We start from the raw sequence: 20,339 nt of genomic DNA, 5'->3' as shown, positions 1-20,339 counted from the left end.
TGATAAAATTGTAATGTTATATATTATAAATCAGATAAGAAAAAGTTCATATATTGCAGAATAAAGTATTCATATATTATCTTTTAAAATTTATAATAAAAAAATATACATTACTTTAAATCAACATGCTTAATGATGTACCCATTGTCTTACCATTATAAGATTAAAATAATAAAATATCTACATATTAAACAAAACTTAAAAATTTTTAGAAAATAATCAAAATCTATTGTACAGTTTGAAATACAAATTTGTTATAGCAGATGTTATAATTTATGAATACTTATAATTTATCACATTACTAAATTATAGAAACTTTTAACATAAACATATAATTCTGAATATGTAAATTTAAATATATAATTAAAATAAGATTAAAATCTAGTTTATTAACTGTAAACAAAAATTATTTTTTTATTTTATGGTATAATAATTGCATTTATCATAACATTTTATATTCCTATGACTTAATAAAATATTCTTAATAAAATAAATTTATTTAAAAAGTTGAAGTTTATATGAAAATCTACAAAAGAGCATTGTAAATTTTAATTCTTCTAATTCATATTTATATTTAAATCATATCTGTCACACTTAAACCACAAAAGTCTGCACGTATATATATACATTTTTTGAATGGCAAATATCAAACTGCATTAAACATAACATACAATTCACTATAATTTTAGAATTACACTCACAATAGTCTTTATAAAATAAAACAAAATAAATTTGATAATACCTTATTACTTCAATACCATACTTTTTATTCCAATTTTTAAGACATAAAATTAGAGTGCAGCTTAAATTCAAAGCAAATATTTTAACTTCTTATTTCTGCCAATCTGCCACTCCCCAACAATTGGGTCTTTGCTTTATGCTCTAAGCATACACCTAGTATTACAATCATTGATAGCAGTTTATTCAGTGGTTCCCCATTTCCACTTTTCTGATTTAATCCAGTTGCTGTTTTATAGCAGCTGTGTAGAATCGAATTTTAAATCATTTTATTATCTATATCCACTAATAATAGAAAAATGGTTTACATATGATGCTGAATTCAAAAGAAAGTTATATTGTGCAACAAATAAATTGGAAATTGCACAGTCAGTAAAAGATTTACAGTTGACAAGAACAGTGTGTTATTGGAGAGCAGTTATTTCAATGGATGAAGTTTGAAGGAAAAGTTATTTCTATCAGGTGGTAGTCTCTTTAATCCGAATAACGGTAGACTGTCTCACAGCTAAACAGGTTTAATAACTCCTTTATTGGTTTTTTAACATATACATTTCGGATCAGTGTTATAAGTCCTGATCTCTCCTCGGTGCTACAAAAAACAAAGGTTTTTTATTAACATAAGTGACGCGAGTAAGACACAATAAAACTTTTAAAAAACCTTTCCTAGTACCTTTAAGTTCTTTATATACTCCCCAACACCCATACAGCACTCTCCGAGTTCTGTTTACATATCCGTTTGACAATATTGTTTAATTCCGTTTCACCAGTGTACCGACAGTAATGCTACAAGTAATTATACAGTTTTTTTTTAAAAACTAGTTTAAAAAATCCCATATATTTTATACAAAGTTTCTTATAAAAATATGTACTTACTGGCTTTCTTTAAAAGTATTCCAAACTTTTTCAAAATAGTTCTATAAACACACTTTTAAAATAATTCAACAAACTCTGCGTTTTACAATTTTTGAACGTTTTCCACAGTACAGTAACACAATACAGTTTTATGAAAGTGTTACTGTACTGTGGAAAACGTTCAAGAATTGTAAAATGCAGAGTTTGTTGAATTATTTTAAAAGTGTGTTTATAGAACTATTTTGAAAAAGTTTGGAATACTTTTAAAGAAAGCCAGTAAGTACATATTTTTATAAGAAACTTTGTATAAAATATATGGGATTTTTTAAACTAGTTTTTAAAAAAAAACTGTATAATTACTTGTAGCATTACTGTCGGTACACTGGTGAAACGGAATTAAACAATATTGTCAAACGGATATGTAAACAGAACTCGGAGAGTGCTGTATGGGTGTTGGGGAGTATATAAAGAACTTAAAGGTACTAGGAAAGGTTTTTTAAAAGTTTTATTGTGTCTTACTCGCGTCACTTATGTTAATAAAAAACCTTTGTTTTTTGTAGCACCAAGGAGAGATCAGGACTTATAACACTGATCCGAAATGTATATGTTAAAAAACCAATAAAGGAGTTATTAAACCTGTTTAGCTGTGAGACAGTCTACCGTTATTCGGATTAAAGAGACTACCACCTGATAAACATAAAATACAGCTACTAAAGAAAATTTAATAAAAAGTTATTTCAGTGTAAAAAAGACAAAAATCATTATCAGGGCCTAAAAAAGGAAGATACTTTGTAATTGACACAGCTGAAATTAATATAAATCATATATATAAAATCATTTTTATTTATAATTTTTTACATTTTTAAACTACTGTGGCTTAAATTCAAGGGCAGCTTTTATTTGAAGTAATACAGTATATATCATGAGTGGTGAACCTAGGGCATGCATGCCCAAAGTGGCATGTAGGAAAAAATCATCTGGCACATAATGTATCACATGATTTTGTTTTATCGCCTGTCTTTTTCAATCATCCTTTTGGTTTATCATGTGATTATCTTTTTCAGCCAGGGTTTTTACACATTTATTCTAATTAAAACATATTCATTTAATTTCTTTAAATATCATTATATGAAGTCTAAAACTTCAGCATGCATTAACATTTTTAAAAGTAAGTATGCTTATTATTTGGCAGACAAAATAATGCACTTACTATTTGGCACAAAATAAAATATTTTAAAATTACCTTGCTCTCATTTGTTGTATTGCACCAATTGGTAATAATCCATGTACCACAGAAATGTTAACACCTGCTTTTTCAAATATTTCACCATCTTGAAGAATACAAGTTATACCACCTCCTCCCTATTTTTTTGAGTCACAGAAAATGCAATTAAAATTTTTTACCAAATTTTATGTATTATACAATAAACACATTTATTCTACAATGCATTGTTTAAAAAAAATTGTTTTATAAGTTATTCAAATTTAGTATTGTAAACATAATTTTTGAATTTAAATACACTAGCCTGAAGCAAAACATATATTTTACATTACTTCTTCAATCAGAATACTATTATATTATTAGGAATAGCACATGACTCTGTCATATCACAATATAATTGCAGCTGAGCATTTTCTTTTTATAATTATGAACTTTTTAATTAATACAAGGTATTAGTACATATAAATTATCTTTCACTACAACTAATCCAAGTGATGTCATGTGTTTAGATCTGTATGTAAGAGCATGTTTGTGTGTTTTAAAGTTTTTAAATATTCATTATTTTAAGTAATTCAAAAAATTGAAATAAATTATTTATTGTTTCAGAAAATTGGGATATTTAAATTATTACTATTGGAATTACTTGTTACACAGATGTATTGTTTAATACTCAGTAATTTTCAAAGTAAACTATATTATTCAATATCATTATCTAATAAAAAAAAAAAAAAAACAACTTAGGAGAGTTAATTTAATCTAGAATTTATTAATTCCAATAATTATTGAATCAGCATAATTTTTAAAAATATATTTAAAAATATGAGTCAATTATATACAAAAGTGTAATATTCAGTTGAAGAAAACTTGTTATTGTGATCAATTTAGCAAAGTAGCCTATATAAAATGACTTCTTATAGCTATATTTTCAAATTTTAAAAAAATCTTTAATATTTTAATAAAAATGTCTTATTATAATTTATATAAGCTAATAATTAAGCATTATAGTCATAATAGTATTTTTTTTTACTACTCAGACACCTTATACCTCTGAGAAATTATTAATTTAATTATGCAAACGTTTTCCACCTGTTCCACAGGTCATCTTCAAGCAATTTCTTACTTCTGGAATGTTATCTCGTGCAGGTTCGAATATATATGCGCACGATATTTCAAAATTTTTAAAAAAACCGTTGGAACATTCCATGTAAAATATAAAATATAAACAATAATAAAAACATTAATAAAATTGATTAAATAAACATATTGATCCGCTAAATAATAATTTAAGGGACGTAAACTAACATAATATATATCTATATTTTTATACGGGATGAGGATATGCTGTATGCTTGATTAAATGGGGTGTTTGTCAATCATGAATTTCCACGCAGTTGGCAAATTCGTTGCGTCTTTATAGTTCAAACATCTACCTGTTGTCCCTGATTTGTATATTTCAAATTTTTCCATGGTTAATGCTAACGATGGTGAGCGTACTTGTTGGATAACTTTGGCTTCATTCCAATTAATTACTGATCCCTCAGTTTGTGCCATTTTTGATAAGGTGGTAGTGCAGTGCCCTTTACTGATGTCATACATATGTTCTTTTAGTCTTTTGTTTAAGCCTCTGTTAGTGACTCCTATGTATTCTTTATTCAGGTCCAATTGATCATTTTCGTATGGGATTTTATAGACCCCAGAGCATTCATCCGCTTTTGTGCTATCTTTGTCGTTCCTGAGGGCACTGTAGATGGTGGGTGCGCGCTTATAAATCAGCTTTGCATTCTTACATTTGGCTATTTCCTTCATTATCGTGGACAATCCTTCTCTGTACGTGAATTTAGTTATTTCCCCGTTTGCATTCCCTTTCGGTTTCTTTTTATTAGGTGTTATGTAAGAGTTTATTAGGTTTTCGACTATTGACTTTTTAAATCCTAGGGTTGTTGCAATGGTTCTAATTCTATTCAACTCTTGTATTCTGTCATACACGTTGGAGCAATAGGCAAATGCTCTTCTAATAATGGCCCTAAACGCCGATAGTTTGTAAGTGGGCGGATCGTTTGATGTGGAGGGAATGTATAGTGGGTCATGCGTGGGTTTGATATATACTTTCGTAGATAAGGAACCTTCTTTAAATGTAACACTGATATCCAAAAAATGTACTTCTGTTGTGCTGAGCTGTTCCAGTTTTAGCATCAGGCCATGGTTATTCGAATTCATCGCATTCAAAAAATGTTGTATCTTTTCGTCTTTTTTCCATACAATTAGTATGTCGTCGACGTATCGTTTGTATAAAACGATATCATCTTTAAATGTTCTAATAGTAGTTTGCTCCAACTTACGTATCACCAATTCACAAAGTAGCCCAGACATTGGGCTGCCCATGGGCACACCTTTCTTTTGCTTATAAATCTTGCCATCGAAAGCGAACACTGAATGGTAACATATTAGGTCAGCCAGTAGTTTCATGTCTTCGGGGTAGGCTGTTACCCTTGGGTCTAACGTGCTGAGGGTGTCCACCAAAGCTTGAAAACATGCATCCAGTTTAATTGATGGATATAGATTTTCGAAATCCATAACTGAAGCAATTTCTTCTTCTACTAAAGATATGTTTTGGAGATCGTTAACCACGTTCAACGGGTTCTTTGTGACATATTGGTTATTCTCAATGTGCTCGGACAAATATCTATGCAGGTTCTTTTCTAGTTTGTAAGTTGGTCCTTTGTGCTTTTCAACCACTGGTCTAATCTGCTTTTTATCTTTATGCGTTTTAGCGAATCCGAAGAGTCTCGGTACACTTGGGCCTGTTACACTTGTTCCTTTGAGAAATGGAAGTATTTTGGTGATTGGTGATTTCTGTAATTTTTTGACCTTCCTGTCTAGGTTATCAATTATATTTTGATCCACCCTTTCGCATTCTGTATTTCTTATATATTCTTCCAGTGTGTTGACATAATGTCGCTTATCCATTATTACTAAATGTTTGCTTTTGTCTGCTCGTGTCAATATTAAGTTGTTGTCGGCCAACCACCGTTTCGTGCGCTTAATTTGTTTCACCTCTGTTTGCCTTGGTCTTTGGTTCATGCTCTTAAGGGTTGTTTTTCAACGAAAATAGTCTTTGTTCCCTTCTTCCATGCCTCTGATTCCTCTTTCAATTTCTGCCATGGTGTTTTTCCAGTCCTTGGTATTGACATGACCCACTATACATTCTCTCCACATCAAATGATCCGCCCACTTACAAACTATCGGCGTTTTAGGGCCATTGTTAGAAGAGCATTTGCCTATTGTTCCAACGTGTTATGACAGAATACAAGAGTTGAATAGAATTAGAACCATTGCAACAACCCTAGGATTTAAAAAGTCAATAGTCGAAAACCTAATAAAGTCTTACATAACACCTAATAAAAAGAAACCGAAAGGGAATGCAAACCGGGAAATAACTAAATTCACGTACAGAGAAGGATTGTCCACGATAATGAAGGAAATAGCCAAATGTAAGAATGCAAAGCTGATTTATAAGCGCGCACCCACCATCTACAGTGCCCTCAGGAACGACAAAGATAGCACAAAAGCGGATGAATGCTCTGGGGTCTATAAAATACCATACGAAAATGATCAATTGGACCTGAATAAAGAATACATAGGAGTCACTAACAGAGGCTTAAACAAAAGACTAAAAGAACATATGTATGACATCAGTAAAGGGCACTGCACTACCACCTTATCAAAAATGGCACAAATGGTGGGATCAGTAATTAATTGGAATGAAGCCAAAGTTATCCAACAAGTACGCTCACCATCGTTAGCATTAACCATGGAAAAATTTGAAATATACAAATCAGGGACAACAGGTAGATGTTTGAACTATAAAGACGCAACGAATTTGCCAACTGCGTGGAAATTCATGATTGACAAACACCCCATTTAATCAAGCATACAGCATATCCTCATCCCATATAAAAATATAGATATATATTATGTTAGTTTACGTCCCTTAAATTATTATTTAGCGGATCAATATGTTTATTTAATCAATTTTATTAATTTTTGTTTTTGTTTTTGTTTCCGTCCGATGAATAAATATTTTTCTATAAACAATTAAAAGACAGTCGTTCCAAAAAATTCTTTAGACGATCACCATTTTTAGTGTTCCAGAACCAAGAATCAGACAGCCAGACCTTCCCTTTTAGGCTACATAGCTGTCCTTTCTAAAAGAAGTTCCTTAAAAGATACACAGGAAACCAATTAAAATCAAATAAATTTAAAATCGGAATGGTAGATCTTACGACATCTTGTGAAAATTCATCTGTATCTATTCGGGATTTCGACTCCTTTTATCTGCGAAGAATGAGCGCTGACAAATGCAGATTACGTCGGAATGTCCCTCTAGTGACGAATATTAACAATATTTTCGTTTTTGTTTCCGTCCGATGAATAAATATTTTTCTATAAACAATTAAAAGACAGTCGTTCCAAAAAATTCTTTAGACGATCACCATTTTTAGTGTTCCAGAACCAAGAATCAGACAGCCAGACCTTCCCTTTTAGGCTACATAGCTGTCCTTTCTAAAAGAAGTTCCTTAAAAGATACACAGGAAACCAATTAAAATCAAATAAATTTAAAATCGGAATGGTAGATCTTACGACATCTTGTGAAAATTCATCTGTATCTATTCGGGATTTCGACTCCTTTTATCTGCGAAGAATGAGCGCTGACAAATGCAGATTACGTCGGAATGTCCCTCTAGTGACGAATATTAACAATATTTTCGTTTTTGTTTCCGTCCGATGAATAAATATTTTTCTATAAACAATTAAAAGACAGTCGTTCCAAAAAATTCTTTAGACGATCACCATTTTTAGTGTTCCAGAACCAAGAATCAGACAGCCAGACCTTCCCTTTTAGGCTACATAGCTGTCCTTTCTAAAAGAAGTTCCTTAAAAGATACACAGGAAACCAATTAAAATCAGCGTAAATTACACAGATGGAATCACGACGTAATCTGCATTTGTCAGCGCTCATTTTTCGCAGATAAAAGGAGTCGAAATCCCGAATAGATACAGATGAATTTTCACAAGATGTCGTAAGATCTACCATTCCGATTTTAAATTTATTTGATTTTAATTGGTTTCCTGTGTATCTTTTAAGGAACTTCTTTTAGAAAGGACAGCTATGTAGCCTAAAAGGGAAGGTCTGGCTGTCTGATTCTTGGTTCTGGAACACTAAAAATGGTGATCGTCTAAAGAATTTTTTGGAACGACTGTCTTTTAATTGTTTATAGAATTTTATTAATGTTTTTATTATTGTTTATATTTTATATTTTACATGGAATGTTCCAACGGTTTTTTTAAAAATTTTGAAATATCGTGCGCATATATATTCGAACCTGCACGAGATAACATTCCAGAAGTAAGAAATTGCTTGAAGATGACCTGTGGAACAGGTGGAAAACGTTTGCATAATTAAATTAATAATTTCTCAGAGGTATAAGGTGTCTGAGTAGTAATGTTTTAAAACTCTGAGCATTTTATTCGAGTATTTTTTTTTCAAAAATTTTAAAATAACTTTTAATTTATCATAAATTACTTTTTTTTAATTTAATTAAGCTACATACTTCAGACCTTTCCCAACGATCCACTTTAAACTCCTTTCCTTCTACTCTCTCTAATGCTTTACAAACATCAGACTGAAAAGAATTTCATTATTTATATCAAAATTTAACATTTCTAAGTTTAGAACTATAATTAAATGATTTAAAAAATGGCTATTATTATCAGTTTCTTAGAGAAAGTTTTTTCCATTTTAATTAATAATAAACAATTAGCCTTGATATGCATATTTATTGCCAAATTTTCAACTATACCAGCAATTCCCAATCCAGGGTACACAATAGGTTGTTTAGAGGTACAGAAAAAAGTTAGTTATTATGGCAGAAAAAATAATATATTATGTATCACAAATTAATAGTATTAAAAAATTATTAGGTAAAAATTGTTCTTTGCAACAATCATAAACTTTATTATGCATTTCAAAATGAAAAATAGAAATAAAAACTTATGCTGCCAATTGTGCAATGCAACAGATCAATAAATGTTGTGCAGTAGGTCAATGGTAGTGGGGATACCATTATGCATAATTACTGATAATGCTACAGACTTTTGATGGTGAGGTATGTTACCATTATTATTATTATTATCTCTCAACAATATCCCCACGTGTTGTTTGAAAAAGTACTTTTTTGTTGTTAGCAAGGAAAAGGACATAGCTAGTTTCTTCAGATTTTCTCTATAAGTGGTAATTTGTTTTCATTATTTATTCAGTATTTTTATTAATTTTTTATTGACAAGACTATGTCTTGTTTATAAAATCGTACTGCCTGCTGTGTTACCAGCTTAGAGGTATGAAGGAGTACATGTCAGAAGTTGCAATTTGGCACAGAGTATTAGGTGCCCAAATCATGCACACACACAAAAAAAAAAACCAGACTTGTAGGTACTTAGGGGACCAAGAACTGAGTCAAAATAAAATTCAAAATGGCAACACTACAAACAGGCAGTGCAAGATTTGTGCATGCGTTGCTCGTTGGGAAGTTGGAAATGCTACGAGAAGTACGCTAATGAAAAAAGATTGGAAACTGCTGAACTAGACAATAATGCAAATATATTATACCCGAAAAAATGCAAAAAAATTTTTTGTTAGTAAAGTTTTTTTAAAGTTTAATAATTATTTGGTTAGTTTTTGAAGAGTATTTGCAGTAACTTCCAAATACTTCAAAGATTACTATATTTATGCACGTATGGGCCGCATTTTTTTTATCCTGAATTTTTTGTCCAACATTAGGGTATTACTATAGCCTATACTATAGATCAGGCTTGGCCAACTCGTGGCCCATTACATTAAATTGTGTGCCCACTAAGCAATGTTATATATCTATTAAAAGTTTTGTTTCTCGTTATGTGTATAACAAAACAATTAAATAAATGAAAATTTCCATGGGTCATTGTTATAATGCACAAGTGCAAGTACAAACTCTTGGTATAACAATAAAATCTTATTCATTTTGTATTTGTTTTACTTTTTTAAAAGCATGTTTCCCTAAATTGTGGCCCACCATAATGTTACATGTGATCAAAGTGGCCCGCAAAACAATTTGGGTTGGCCAGGCCTGCTATAGATAATGAATAATTTTAAAACAATTTAAATTTTTAAAGAAATTTATTATCATTAACTGTCTTTACATACCTTAGGACTTGTAGTGAGATTATTTGGAGGTTTTAAGCCACCAGGGGCAAGAAGTAAGAAGAAATAAGCAAAAAGTACAAATAAAAAGTAAAAATAGGAAAAGAGGAAGCTGTTTGAGTCCCCAACTAAGCTAAAAAACTATAAAAATTATAATCAATGTCTTCATTTCAAACTGACAGCTATTGTTTATGTTTTTCACTTAAGACTTCTTGTCACTATCAACATCACTTTGAATCTTCATCCTCAGATGATGTGAGATACACTGTGTCGCCTTTTGTCCCATCCATTGTGTTGGAAATGAATGCGACTTTCAAACTTTTGGACGCCATTTCTTCTAGTATTAATTTCCATAAAGCCATAATTCACTTGCACATCTGAGACGACTGGTTTTCTTAGCCTCCCAGTTGGCATTGTCTATGTCACAGTGCACCTCCAATTATAGGAGAAATGTTGCAGATAAGTTTTAAAAGGACAGTTGATGTCCTTCAAGTAGTTGCAGTATTCCAGTCATCCCTTCTGGTATCACAACCATGTCACTTTTCTCTTCCTTCATCTTTTTCATGCTTTTGGTCAGATGACCTCAGAAGCTGTCAACAACCAACATAGAATACTGATGTAACAGTGCATCTGAATGCCAAAACCATACTGACTTCAGCCAATTGATGTAGAGTTCTTCTGTCATCCAGCCTTGACCTTAAACTCATACGAATATTCCAGGTAGTAATGTTTCTTTTGGCAGGGTTTTAAAAATGACATAAGGTGGCAGCTTGTTTCCATCAGTGGTGATGAACAGCATTTATAATACAATGCTGCTTTTCTGCTCCCACTGTCTACTGCCCTTAAGTCATAGTTATGTGTCTTTCATAAACTGAAGACATGTTTCTGAAATGAGAGCAATTTCTCTTTAAACATGCACCATTATAGTTTGATGCCAAATCTCAAGCTCATGTCATGTAATAAAATGTCTTGCCCAGCTGTAACTTCCTTTAAATTCACTTTTGGAAATTTTCATATATTGAGAAATCCTTCAGGCTTTGAACTGAATCATTTCAACAGATATAGAAAATCTGTTTGCCCAAATTTCACAGATATATCTCAACAGATGTGCTTTCATGTTAGGATATTTAACTGTCTTTCTGTGAAACAATTGCTGATTTTGTGGTGTTTTCTCAAGAGCATCCTTTGTTTGAATCCATCACTGCACTTTTTTCCATCTACATAAAACTTCCTTTCTGCTGCTTAATTTCCATTTTCTTGTGCATAATGAACTACATGCAATTTAAACTTTGCTGTGTAACTCACTCTCACTCAATCCATGTTTAACATGCTCTGAGCAAGCATTCAACCATCAATAACTCAACTCAATAAGCATTAACCATCACTTCATCCATTTAAAATTTGCAGTGTTGCCATAATTCTGTATACTCATGTCTTTACTCTCATCCCTTGGCAGAATTCTAAGATTTTTATTTTTTCCAAATATATTGTTTCATAAACGAAATGTGGATTATACACACATGTAGCCTATACATGCTTAAATACAGTATATGCATACTCTTATAAAATATTAGGACTATCAAGCAAATTTCAAGTAAAACAGATGGATGGTTGTCCAAATATTTTCATACAAGTAACTAATGGAGAAAAAAATACCAATTCCATCAGGAAACTTATCAATCTAACAAAAATATGATAAATAGAACCAAAAATTTTATCAAAATCAAAAAGGCAAAATTCTCAAGTTTTAAAGGTGGCATCTTCTCCCAAATCTCTTTCATCTGACACTAGAAAAATTAATGAGAAAAGTTCAAGAAACTGGCAGAAGGATTTGCATGAATGACTTGCACCAAGTATTTGCCAATGCAGAATACATCTGTCTAGATGCTAAAAGCAAAGATGATCTAACTTTAAACATATCATCTTTGGAGAAAGAGGCAAAGAAAATACGCTTAAAAATCAGTAACAGCAAAACTAAGAACCTCCATTCTGTTCTCACAGATATGCATATGGATGAAAACAAGAACACAGAGAAAAGTTTTTTGTTAAAAAAAAATCCATTCAAAATCAACATGCACATATGTTAGCTTATGAATAAGAATTGCTGAAGTTTCAAGAGGAAAAAGAAGACTGTTTTACTAACTTTTGAAATTAATTCTGTACAATTTCAATTTATGCTCTAATTGTGTTTCAGAATCAGTTCAACAGCTTACTTGTATCTCTTTTATTTCTATTTCTTGTGTTTCTGAATTCTGAGTCATAATGAACATAAAATAAGTCCAATACACATAATGGAAAGGGTATTTGAGAGTAAAATCTTAACATCAACAAACTCCAACTGAGACCCATCAAGCCAATTAGAAATTTAAATATTTAAAAGTGGTGAGTATTTTAAAGTGATGAGTGCAATGCTATTACTGCACAAATGTCTAACTTCTTTGTAAATCAAGCTATCATATATGGAAAAAACTATGGCAAATCTTAAGATCTGTGTGTTGTTTTTGGAGAAACAAAACACAAACAAGAAAAATTTTACTTTGCTGTAAAAAAATTTATTATTATTTCTTTAAAATGGTGTTAGAATAACTCATAATTGATATATTAACTTTTGTATAATTGAATTTTGAATTTATAAAATAATAAATGAAAAAACAATTTGATTAAACCTATCAATAATCAAATCAAGAATGACTACATACAAATATGTCTGATACTGAAAAGAAGTTGTAGGTAGTAAAATGAAAGATGTCAAAGGTTTATTTTAAACAAAAAAAAATATAAATGTAGAAGATGTCTTAATTTTATAGCAAAGAGATTCTACCAAATCAGAACTTCTTATATTTTTAATGCATGAAAAGTTCTAAAAATTTCACCATAAAACACCAACAAATTCATTGGTGTACAAATTTCACACAATGAAGTGTAGTTCAATCAACACAAGGTTTTCTTGTCAATTGTACAATCCAAAAGCCTTGTGTCATAGTACTACACTTCATTGTGTGATATAAACCAAATAAAAATACAAACAAGGTTTCATATTAGAAAAAAAAATTCATTAATTAGATCTAATTGTCATATGAAACCTCCTTCCTTATAATTCTTATTGTATTTAAGTGTTTTAAAATTTTTTATAATTTTGTTTTCACAAAACTGGCTTTAAAACAGCATTATATAAATTGAATATAATAAATATATAGTTTAAATTATCAAAATTTTAGACACTGTACATGTGAAAAAATATCTTATCTATCTGAAATGTATCTTACCTGAATGCGAAGAATTAATAATTCCATTTTGATTTTCATATCATCTTTATTCTAAGAAATAATAAAGTAATAGTTTAAATAGGTGGTACTTAAAAAATATAAGCATTAATACATTAATAATAATCTAATTATATACAATAAAACCTGTTTAAAACAAAACCTTAATAAAATGGAAACTTGCCAAATCAGAAAAATATTCAATACCATGAAAGTCTAGCTTACACAGGTTTTACTGTATATGTATATAATTAAAGTAGAGGTAATTTTGATATATGAGGTTTCAATCAGTTTGGGTTTGGTTAATGCAAGTCATTCTGGAAGTTCAATATTGCCAGTTGACAGAGTTTAGAGCTAGGAACATTGAACTGATCCCATCTCATTCTTGCTTGCTGTTAGCACAAAAATGTAATCCCTAGTTTTTCTAGTGCAATGATCTTATCCAGATAGTATCCAGATAGTTTAATTTCTATTTGTGTATATAATAATGATTTCTCTAATTTCTGCAAAAATATATCAAGCAAATATAAATATAAAAATTATAATTTCAGACACATTTTTAATGGCCTAATTCACAAATTTATTTATTTATTATAGATTGTTAACTTCAATATGTATAGTTTTGTTATATGTTGGATAATTACAGACTAATTAATCACATATATTTAGTATGAGAATTACCTGTATTTAGCCAAATAATATGTATCTATGTACTGTACAGATGTCTTAACCTAATACAAAGTTCTATTTCTGCACTTCTATCATAACTCAAATTGGTCATAAATAGAACATAAAAAATAATGGAATATGGTTCCCAAACATAAACCTATATAATATTGAATATATAAACCAAAAATTCTTACTGGAACTAAAATAAATAATATAAACAACATCTTTAACAATCCAGCAATAAATATTTAATGTGATAATAACATTTTTGACTATCTTAAATAGCCATCTTTAGTTAATCGAACTCAAAACGAAAGAATAGAATACAAGCAATACAAACATTCAAAAGTCTAAATTAAATTCCAATGTCAAGATGCAGTCACGTATTAGAAAGCATTAAAATGCGCATGTGCTATAAATAGTAATAATAATAATAAAACACAACTAAAATATTGCCACAATATAGGCATATTACAAGATAACCATTACATGTTATGGTAAAATGATTTCCATGCAGTGGATAAACCATCCGCATCTCTGTGGTTAATACAACCCGCGCTAATGTGGGCCTCGTAGATTTCTAGGTTTCCCAGGTGCTTCAGCGCTTGTTTGTTGTTCGTGGCCCTAATGATAGATACAGTAAAATAACAACCTTTTTTTTCCCGTTCCAGCAATATTTTAATTACGTAAAAACGTTTTCAACTGCTTTAAGCAGCCATCATCAGTTAAACAACAAAAAGGACGTAAAATTGTAAATTATGAAAATAAGAACGAAGAGTTCTAAATTTACGAAAAATTAAACAAAATTCTATTGCGCTTGCGCAAATTGTCGGTAATGCACTTGCGCGTTAATCCAAACGTAAAACAAAAAGGTAGTAACATATCAACCTAGGCATCGTAAAATATTACATTAAATATCTACATTAAATATAACAATAAACTAAAAGTGGCGTTTTAATGATGTTCTGTCGTTTTAACAATGCTACGTTAATTTAGGTTATCAAAGAAGGATTTCCAGGCTGACGCTAACGTGTCTGCATCTCTATGGTTGATGCAGTTTGTGGTTAAATGAGCTCTGTGTACTTCCATTTTTTCAATGTGTTTAACCACTTGTCTTGATCTTGCGGCCCTCACGATCGAGGCTTTATCCCAAAATACCGTTATCCGTTGCTCTTTCGCAAATGCTGCCAGTACGGTAGAATCAACATTCTTGTTCACCGACTGCTTATGCTCATATACGCTCTGTTTTAGGCTCCTCATCGTAGCGCTGACATATACTAGATCAGTGTTAAATCGATTATCTCTAATTGGGATGGAATATACTCCTGTTCTGTCGTTGTGCTTTTCTTTTCTCTTATCGTTTCTCAAGATACCGTACACCGTTGGGTTACGTCTGTATATTACGTGCAGATTCCTATGCCTCGCTACCTTCTTAACTACTTTACTTAGAAACGGTATAAAATCCAAAACTAAATTTCTTCTTTGCCCAGTTTTGGGGTTGTTGCTGGTCCTGATTATGTTTATGCATTCTCATAATCAGGTCGTCGATTACTTTCCTCTGGTACCCATGTTGAACTGCTACGTTTCTTATGTATTCTAACTCATTATAAGTATCACAGACATTCGTGCAATGCGTGTGTGCATGTTTTATCAAGGATTGAAACGCTGCCAGTTTAAAGTGCTCAGGGTCTATAGAATTGCTCGGTATAAAAATCGGCTGATAAACAGGTTTACGATATATACTTGTCTTGATTTCACCCTCTTTACATATTATCGTTACATCCAGGAAGTTAACGGTAACCCCACTTTCCTGATCCAATTCCAAGGTCAACCCATACGGGTTGTTGTTGATTCTGTTCATAAACTGGCACACATTGCGGTTATTATTCCACAAGAAGAAAATATCATCGACATATCTGGTGTATGCTACTATATTCTTCTGGAATGTGGTTAAGACTTTGCACTCAAGTTTACGAAGTACTAATTCACAGAGTACTGTCGACATTGGGCTTCCCATCAGGATGCCTCTAGTTTGAAGGTATGTCTTCCCTTCAAATTTAGCAAATAAAAAATCTCTCAAAGCACAGAAGCAAGGTGGTAATTTTATGGAGGGGTACAAGGCTTTATAATCCATTATTGTCATATATTCTTTGTCTTTAAGCGTAATTCTCTCCAGTTTGCGTACCAATTGCAATGAGCTCTTTATATGAAAGGGGTACCCCTGCTATATCAGGAATCAGGAATAACCCTTTCATGTAAAGGGCTCATTGCAATTGGTACGCAAACTGGAGAGAATTACGCTTAAAGACAAAGAATATATGACAATAATGGATTATAAAGCTTTGTACCCCTCCATAAAATCACCACCTTGCTTCTGTGCTTTGAGAGATTTTTTATTTGCTAAATTTGAAGGGAAGACATACCTTCAAACTAGAGGCATCCTGATGGGAAGCCCAATGTCGACAGTACTCTGTGAATTAGTACTTCGTAAACTTGAGTGCAAAGTCTTAACCACATTCCAGAAGAATATAGTAGCATACACCAGATATGTCGATGATATTTTCTTCTTGTGGAATAATAACCGCAATGTGTGCCAGTTTATGAACAGAATCAACAACAACCCGTATGGGTTGACCTTGGAATTGGATCAGGAAAGTGGGGTTACCGTTAACTTCCTGGATGTAACGATAATATGTAAAGAGGGTGAAATCAAGACAAGTATATATCGTAAACCTGTTTATCAGCCGATTTTTATACCGAGCAATTCTATAGACCCTGGGTTGCATACTTGTGTATAAATAAAAAAAAAGATGTTAGGGAATAAAAAGGAAATGTTAAAACAAGTAAAAAAATGTATACCTTAGAAATTTATTAATTATAATTATTATTATTGATTAATATATTCCAGTATTCTTTTCTTGCTAATGATAACATGAGAAAAAAAAGCTTAAAAAAGCCTGTTTTTCAGCAGATAACAACAACAATAACCTAACTGTGAATAAGCAAAGTTTTTATAATGAATTTTAGCTTACATGTTTTGGGACATGCTAATTCTGATAATATTAAATGAGTGATAATAATATCCATGATACAATAAGCTGAGTCTACCATATTATAATATAATAAACTAAATATTAATAGTCATTTCATTAAATAAACATTTTTCATGTATTAAACTTACTTAATACAGTAGAACCTCTATTATCCGGACTAATTGGGGATGAACGTAGTCCGGATAAGGAAAAATCTGGATAATCGAAAAAGTAATAATTGACAATGCATATAGTATGAATAATTTTTATTTGTCTAGGTTTACATATAACTTCAATATTAAATTATTTTTTATTAAGAAATTCAATTAACGAATTTTGTTTAAAGCTAGCTGTTCTTTTTTGAAGCTGCTAAATCGCGAATACTTTTAAGACATATAAGTTGTCCTGAGTTACACTCTTCTTAGCTCTCAAACCACTTCATGGCGACATCTAAGCACTGAAAAGCTTCAGAATGTGTAGGACCAATATCTCTTACTTCGCAAATGTCTTCTTCGTCTTCTCGATCTTGTTTATCTGAGGCAGATATTTCTTTAATTATTTCCTCATCATTCAAAATTTGGAATCCAGAATCGTTCGCATCGCAATTTAACCACTCGGTTACATCTTCTTCGTCACATTCGGCACATATTGAAATTTGTGCTATTGCTTCCGCACTGTCTCCTATACCACTTTCTACTGTTACTGGAATTTACTAATGGTCTTTTCAAAATTTTGTTCCATGCATTCCATCATGTATGTACAGTACATAAATAGTGTCGCAATTCGCAAAGTGCAAATCAGCAAATTCGTACAATTTTTGTTTATTGTGAACAATCTGGATAATCGAAAATCCGGATAATAGAGGTCCAGATAATCAAGGTTCTACTGTACAAATATAAATTTATAATATTTCAGACATACCTGTTCTAGTTTTTTAGTATCAGTAATTGGTACAGCCATAAAGTAATTAAAATTTGTATGCGAGTTTTCTTTCATAAAAGCCTAAAAATAAAATATTGTATCATATTCAAGTTTACATTACAAAATAAAATTTTTTATTAAATATAATATTTAAAATTAAATTAGTATTAAAAAATAAATAATACTAAAGGTCAAATTACTAAGTTAAAGGTCCTTTTTCATTAAATTTCAATTAAGCTAATAAATTTCTTAATAATTGTAAAACTTTGAATGCTGAATTTTCTTGATTCATAATTAAAGACCAAGATTCTATAATCCAATCAATATTCTATTCTTGGTATCAAGAAATTCTACATGTCATATTATAAATATGATCTAAATTTGTCATATTATAAATATGTTTACAAGATTTGTCATATTATAAATATTACTAAATTTGTCATATTATAAATATGTTTACAAGATTTGTCAGCCATCCATATGTTTACACAATGCACTGGAATATGATTTTTAGATTGTTCTGTGTTGTGAGCATTTACAAATGCATTCATTTCTCTTTGTAATGGTAAGAACACAATCTAGCACAATTCTGATTCCATCATTGCTTAGTTCAACATTGAAATATTTTATAATTTCAATTATATGACAACGAATATATGGTTAAATATTAAAAGAATAATAGTGCAATTGAGATTAAATAAATTTTCGTTATTTTTAAATAATGTATATATCAACTTCACAAAAGATTAGTGTCATTGGTGTAATGAAAAAGATTTTACTATAATTCATTTATAAAATATTGTATAAAATTTGTAAATGTGGGTAATTTATATAAAATTATAGAAATTTTACAGTTGAATAAATCTTTAAAGTATAGAGTACTACTTAATAGCTTGTCAAAATTTCAATTGTACTGTTTGAATCATTTCTTTAAAAGTGTTACTAAAAGATTAAATAACACCAATAACTAAAAATTTATGGAAAGTATTAATTGTTGTTTGTCAATAACATTTATATAATTTTTGTTAAAATGTTTGTGTTCAAGTGACTGTAATACAATTATAATTGTAATTTAATATTTGTAACAAATTGTAACTGATTAATTTAATAAGGAGATAAAATTCTCCTACCCACTTGTAAGAAGTTGAATCTTAAATACAATAAATTTGTTTATAATAATAAATGTAATGTACACTTTACGCCAACACTTAACTGTATAATGTAATTACACTTGCATGTTGTGGCATTACCAATGGTGAATTTAAAGTATAAATGAGTTCACAAGCACTTTTGATAGCATAAAGCTACCATTATCAGATGAATATTAAATACAACAGTTTTCAAATTCTGAGCACATGCACATGCTCAGAATTTGAAAACTGATGATGTTCGAACAACTTATGAAATTATATGAAGCACGTGTCGTTGCTCGAACAACTGTTGAACTGCTCGAACAATAGTTGCTCAAACAACAACATTTGTTCGAGCAGTTGTCAACCTTGCTATAAATATATAGTATATATATGTTACGCACTGGTTATAGGTTCCGGATAGTATAGTTTTCACCCCAGTGCTGAAATCAGAGGAATTTTCTATTTGGATACTATCTGAAAGATAAAGGAATTCATATGACTTAAGTGTGTCTTTTCAGTAAGATGACCAGTGCCCCTGGCTAAAGCTGTTCTCTCTGCACAAAATTCCATAAAGGAACTAAAAACCATGAGGAAGTAGACAAGTGAAGTATTTGACATGATAATTGAGAAAGTAAAATCTCTTACAGAGAATCATAATATCTCTATGTTCATAAATTAAGCAAGCAGCAACACCAAATCAAAGTAGAATCACCAGAAAAATATTACTATGTGACTAATGTCTGTATCATTTTTAGACAAACATAACAACCATATAGAATCTAGATTCATTAAGCATAGTAAAATTCTTATTAGTTTTGTCATACTTTTTTCAATCAAATGACCTTTTTAGTGATACATGGAGAATTGATACATGATAGCTTCTAGTGTACACAATATAACAGCAGTAAAGTTAATTTTGCTTTATTATTCATATTTTAATACTTTTAAAACATATAATGTCAATGAGAAGTATATTTAAATTTCAAACTAAAGTAGAGTTTTTCAAATATGACATAAAATTAATCTCTAAATGAGTAAATTCATTTGAAAATGACAGAACATGAATGTATTTCAGTGTTTAGGTAATAAATAATATAATTTAGTAAGTTTTTAAAGAGAAAATTTTTAAACTTCAATTTGTAATATTGTATAAGGATAAATCATTTAATAACAGTTGTTTTACCCTTTCAATATTTATTTATCTTTATATAAATTAGTTAAAAATTCAAAAATAAATTTCATTGCATTGATACTATTAAATAAATAGAAAAA

At 30.3% G+C, this 20,339-nt stretch overlaps 1 protein-coding gene across 2 annotated transcripts in view; it reads right to left on the bottom strand.

Annotated features, from left to right (window-relative positions):
- Coprox (oxygen-dependent coproporphyrinogen-III oxidase) overlaps window positions 1-20,339 on the bottom strand; it is a 59,777-nt gene that overhangs the window by 26,404 nt on the left and 13,034 nt on the right. For both annotated transcript variants that reach the window (XM_067269830.1, XM_067269831.1), the window contains 4 exons: window positions 17,935-18,015; window positions 13,316-13,366; window positions 8,425-8,496; window positions 2,834-2,952 (listed from right to left, as the gene is read on the bottom strand). In XM_067269830.1, coding sequence (XP_067125931.1) covers window positions 2,834-2,952; window positions 8,425-8,496; window positions 13,316-13,366; window positions 17,935-18,015 — 323 coding nt within the window. The remainder of the gene's footprint in view (window positions 1-2,833; window positions 2,953-8,424; window positions 8,497-13,315; window positions 13,367-17,934; window positions 18,016-20,339) is intronic.

This window comes from Centruroides vittatus, unplaced genomic scaffold (assembly GCF_030686945.1).
Source record: "Centruroides vittatus isolate TY-2023 unplaced genomic scaffold, ASM3068694v2 contig_357, whole genome shotgun sequence".
NCBI lineage: Eukaryota > Metazoa > Arthropoda > Arachnida > Scorpiones > Buthidae > Centruroides > Centruroides vittatus.
Note: the sequence above shows the minus strand (reverse complement) of the source record. Positions and strands in the feature narration are given on the sequence as shown.